At 41.8% G+C, this 3,767-nt stretch overlaps 1 protein-coding gene across 1 annotated transcript; it reads right to left on the bottom strand.

Moving 5' to 3' along the window:
* Positions 1–2,703: 2,703 nt before the first annotated feature.
* Positions 2,704–3,569, bottom strand: LOC104493701 (chromosome unknown open reading frame, human C12orf73). Its single transcript, XM_010136432.1, has 2 exons — positions 3,474–3,569; positions 2,704–2,799 (listed from the first exon to the last, which is right to left on the bottom strand). The coding sequence occupies exons 1-2, from the start codon at positions 3,567–3,569 to the stop codon at positions 2,704–2,706; spliced, it is 192 nt and encodes a 63-aa protein (XP_010134734.1).
* Positions 3,570–3,767: the final 198 nt, after the last annotated feature.

Genomic DNA, 3,767 nt, shown 5'->3' with positions numbered 1-3,767 from the left:
GGCTTAGCTCATCTTCTCTCTTCTGCTTTGTCTCCTCCTGACCACGGACATGCAGTTCAGATTTTTCTCATTCCTTTTCCAGACCACCGAGGTTTTTTTACCTCTGTGGTACAGACTAGTATTTACAAGGTAATGTAACAAGTGGTCTAACCCTAGAGAGTAGTTTGGCAGCTAGCAATGCCAGCTTTAACAGCAGTCCTTTGTTAGTAAGTGAACGAATAGGGCAGGTGCACCATTTCTTACGGCACGGTCCCCTGCCTCGGGCAGTACAACTTCTGTGCTTTGTGGTGATCAACTGCTGCTGAGGTTTTGACTTAGTACTTCCTAAAACACCACTTGTAGTGATAACACTTCTGAGTATATCATCAATACACGCCCCTCTCTAGCTCCGACCAGCCTGAGTAGCAAGTGTGGCTCAGGCTTACTGTATGTTTGAGAGCGCTTCTGGAGCTAACGCACAGAAGAGGAGTACTAGCAGTGTAGGGTTGCTTGGTACAGTATTGTTAATCTCTTAATTACTTGTAGACTTAAGGAACCTTTGCTCTGATACATGCCGAAGTTCTCAATGCCCAATTTGTTTTAGGATGACATACCTAAATCAACTTCAGAAAAAAAGAGCACACTTACGAGTCACGCTTTGTGCTTCTTCATCTTCCTCAGCTGAGGATATCATGTGTGCAATAGCTGTGGTCCAGCTGCTTTCTTCACCCTGGAGTGACAAGTGTTTGCTATTAATAAGTACTAAACGCAGTTGTAAGCTTGTTGCTTGGTTTGGTTTTTTTTTTCTTTTTGTCAGCTCTGAAGCAGAGCAGCTGTAATGCTAATTCCGGGGGGCGGGGTGTCACCTCTGCTGTGAAAACCTGGTATTGTCAGCTTTACTGTTTATAGATGGGCACTAACAAGAACAGTTCACCTGGTGCTAGAAAAGGCTGGGGCAAAAGAGATGCTCCCCATTGCTCAGTTTCCATTAGCAGCAGGATGCACTAGAAATACAAGCCAAATTAGTAGTAACTTTCCTCTACAGCATTTAGATCTGAAAAGCCTTTAGAAAATAGGGAGAAACCTATCTTTTGTGTCTGAAGTCAACACCACAGTGACAGAGGTGATATCAGACAATGCGTGAGTAACAAGGTTTGGTGAATCCTGGCTCTTCTGGAAATCTGCTGTTCCTGTCCTAGTTAGAACAGGAACAAAATAGAGTTGAACTGCCCCACCTTATCTCTGCAATACAATTTATCTTATGCTGAGGTGGAAGCTTGTCAGTCTGAGCTTTATGGAGGTACAGTGAAGTAAGAAGTAGTTTGACCAGAACTGCACCTAGTAAGATGATCTCATTGATTGATTTCATTTGGGCTTAACACCCGAGATTTACTTGAGGCATTTTTATACTGCTGTACCTGATAAAGGTGTCTGAGAGGCAGAGTCTGTGATCTAGGAATACTAAGTACAGGCTGCAGCCTCAACACCCACATATGGGCATGTAAGAGCAGGAAAGGATGTCCTGCAGCCTTGGTTGCAAAACTGTGAGAGCAGAAACATAAACGTGCAGAGGAACCATAAACCATGGTCATCATAGGACAACCCATTGCAGCTTAGGTAAACATAAGATAAAATAAGAGCTTCATCGCTGGAACATAAAAGCACTTTCAGTAATCACTTCTAGTTCCCTTATTTCTGGTTACAAGAGCTCCAGGGACTTTGCCAGTAGGAATTAGGGAGCTTTTTTGGTTTTTTAACAGGTCATCTGTCAGATTGTATTTTTCTTTCCCAAGTTAAACCTGAGTGAGAATTGACAATGAAGCCTGTGCCTCGTCTGAGTACCCTTCTCCTTCATGAGTTCTACTGCATGCCATTCAGAAATGGATTGTCATACCATCTCTGTAGGACGTTGACTTTGTGTGTCTTCTTGAGTTCCTGGTGCAAGAGTTTTGTGGCAATCCTATTTCAGGACTGAAAGGTAAACTTGCACTTGTTGATTCAGAGTTTTGTGTATTTATAGCTATCATAACTGGTACAAACATACATAATTTCAGTGTAATCTGTATGTATTTGCCCCGTTTAAATGAATACAACCAAGACGTAAGATTCTCTCCAGCCTCACAGTGGACCAAAGTAGATGTCCTGTCAGCAATGCAGACAGAAAGCCAGTGGATCTGCTGACACAGCAGTTAGCCAGCATTAGAAAGGAGTCCAGTGCAAGAAGTGCTGCAAGAAGGCATCTTTCTTACTTGTACACACCATCACCCACTGTACAAGGTTCTGGGTCACGTCCAGTAACACTGAGCTGACGTTTAAGGGGGGGAAACGCCAACGGGTAAGTGGAGTTCTACTACCAATAGACAGGTAAGCTTACTAAGGCTTAGGCGTAGCCACAAAAGCTAGACTTTTCAATCTGCTAAACTTCCTATACTTGTTAATCAGGTTAAAAGTTTCAAATTCCATCAGACTTATCAATGCGAGTTTACATCTTTTATTCTAAAGAATACACTGCAATCAAGAGTATGAAATCATTAGCGTTTTGGCACATAACCAACTGGACTTAACAGTATTCATACATTTATTTTTCATGTTGCCTATAACTCTGCTTAAAAGGAAACAAACAAAAGAAAGTATTGAAGATATTTCACATACAGATTTCTGCAGCTGAGACAGTTGAACAAATATTTTATCAGTCCTGGTTTTCACAACAGAAGAAAATTCTGGTCACTGTTTTGAAGTCTGAACTTTGCTTGATCTTTCTTTTAGACCCAACAGTTCCGTTTTCAGTTCTCCAGGCTTAGGAGGTATTTCAGGTATACTCTGTTAAGAACAGAGAAAGGCATTAGGGTTGTAGCAGAAAAAAACAACAAACTCAGAATTTAAATTCAGCACACTCTGGAAGACACAGCATTATAGCTAAACTGTGATTATACCACCCTCCTTTTCTGAGCAGAGTATAATTCTTACATGCAAAACATCTTAAAAATTAACCTTTTGGTAATTTAACTATTATTTCACAGTAGCAAAATACAATTTTTTAAAAAAGGAGGAAAAAGCAAGAATGGGCAGTTTGTTTGAAGGAACAAAGCTTCTTTTTGCTATTTGAGAAAGGAAGTTTGGTTGAGATATCTAGTATTGCTTTAAAGCACCAGGTGAAGTTTCCACACATTTAAGCCTCATTGCTTAAATTTTGACCTGATAGCTCAAGCACAGCGTTTAACTTATTTCTTATGTCAATACATATTTCAATACAATTTCAGCAGTGTTTTTGAAAAACAAAAAGCATACAAGAGCAGGGAGATAAAGCTTACAAGTTAGAAGGCCCCCAAGTGACCAAATAAACCATTAATATCCCTGGTGGACGGTCTCAGTTGGAGCTTGGTTGTCTGTGACTGAAATTTTGATACATCTTGACTCTCAGTCGGTGATTGTTTCTAATGTAGGCTTTTGGTCATTTTCATCTCCGTTACTGGGGGAAAAAAATCTAGTATTACCCCTTCTTGCCAATTTTGCGTGCTCTTTTCAAACACCAACTTCCCACAGTAGAAACCCCTTCTGAAAAGTTTGTGTAGCTTTATCTCCGGTACCATGCCGCCAGTTTGAAGGCAGGTCCCAAAAGAAGCCCCGGCCACCTGGCGGCTGCTGCTGCTTCAGAGGCCGATCACTTTGCCAGACCAGAGACTTTTCCACACAAGGCTCCACAGGAGAGCCTCCTCCATCCCTCAGACGCGCTATCAGGCTCCGTAACGCAACCCAGCGGCTGGAACCGCCCCAGCACTTACAAGGTC

The sequence above is a fragment of the Buceros rhinoceros genome, unplaced genomic scaffold (assembly GCF_000710305.1).
Source record: "Buceros rhinoceros silvestris isolate BGI_N320 unplaced genomic scaffold, ASM71030v1 scaffold19685, whole genome shotgun sequence".
NCBI lineage: Eukaryota > Metazoa > Chordata > Aves > Bucerotiformes > Bucerotidae > Buceros > Buceros rhinoceros.
Note: the sequence above shows the minus strand (reverse complement) of the source record. Positions and strands in the feature narration are given on the sequence as shown.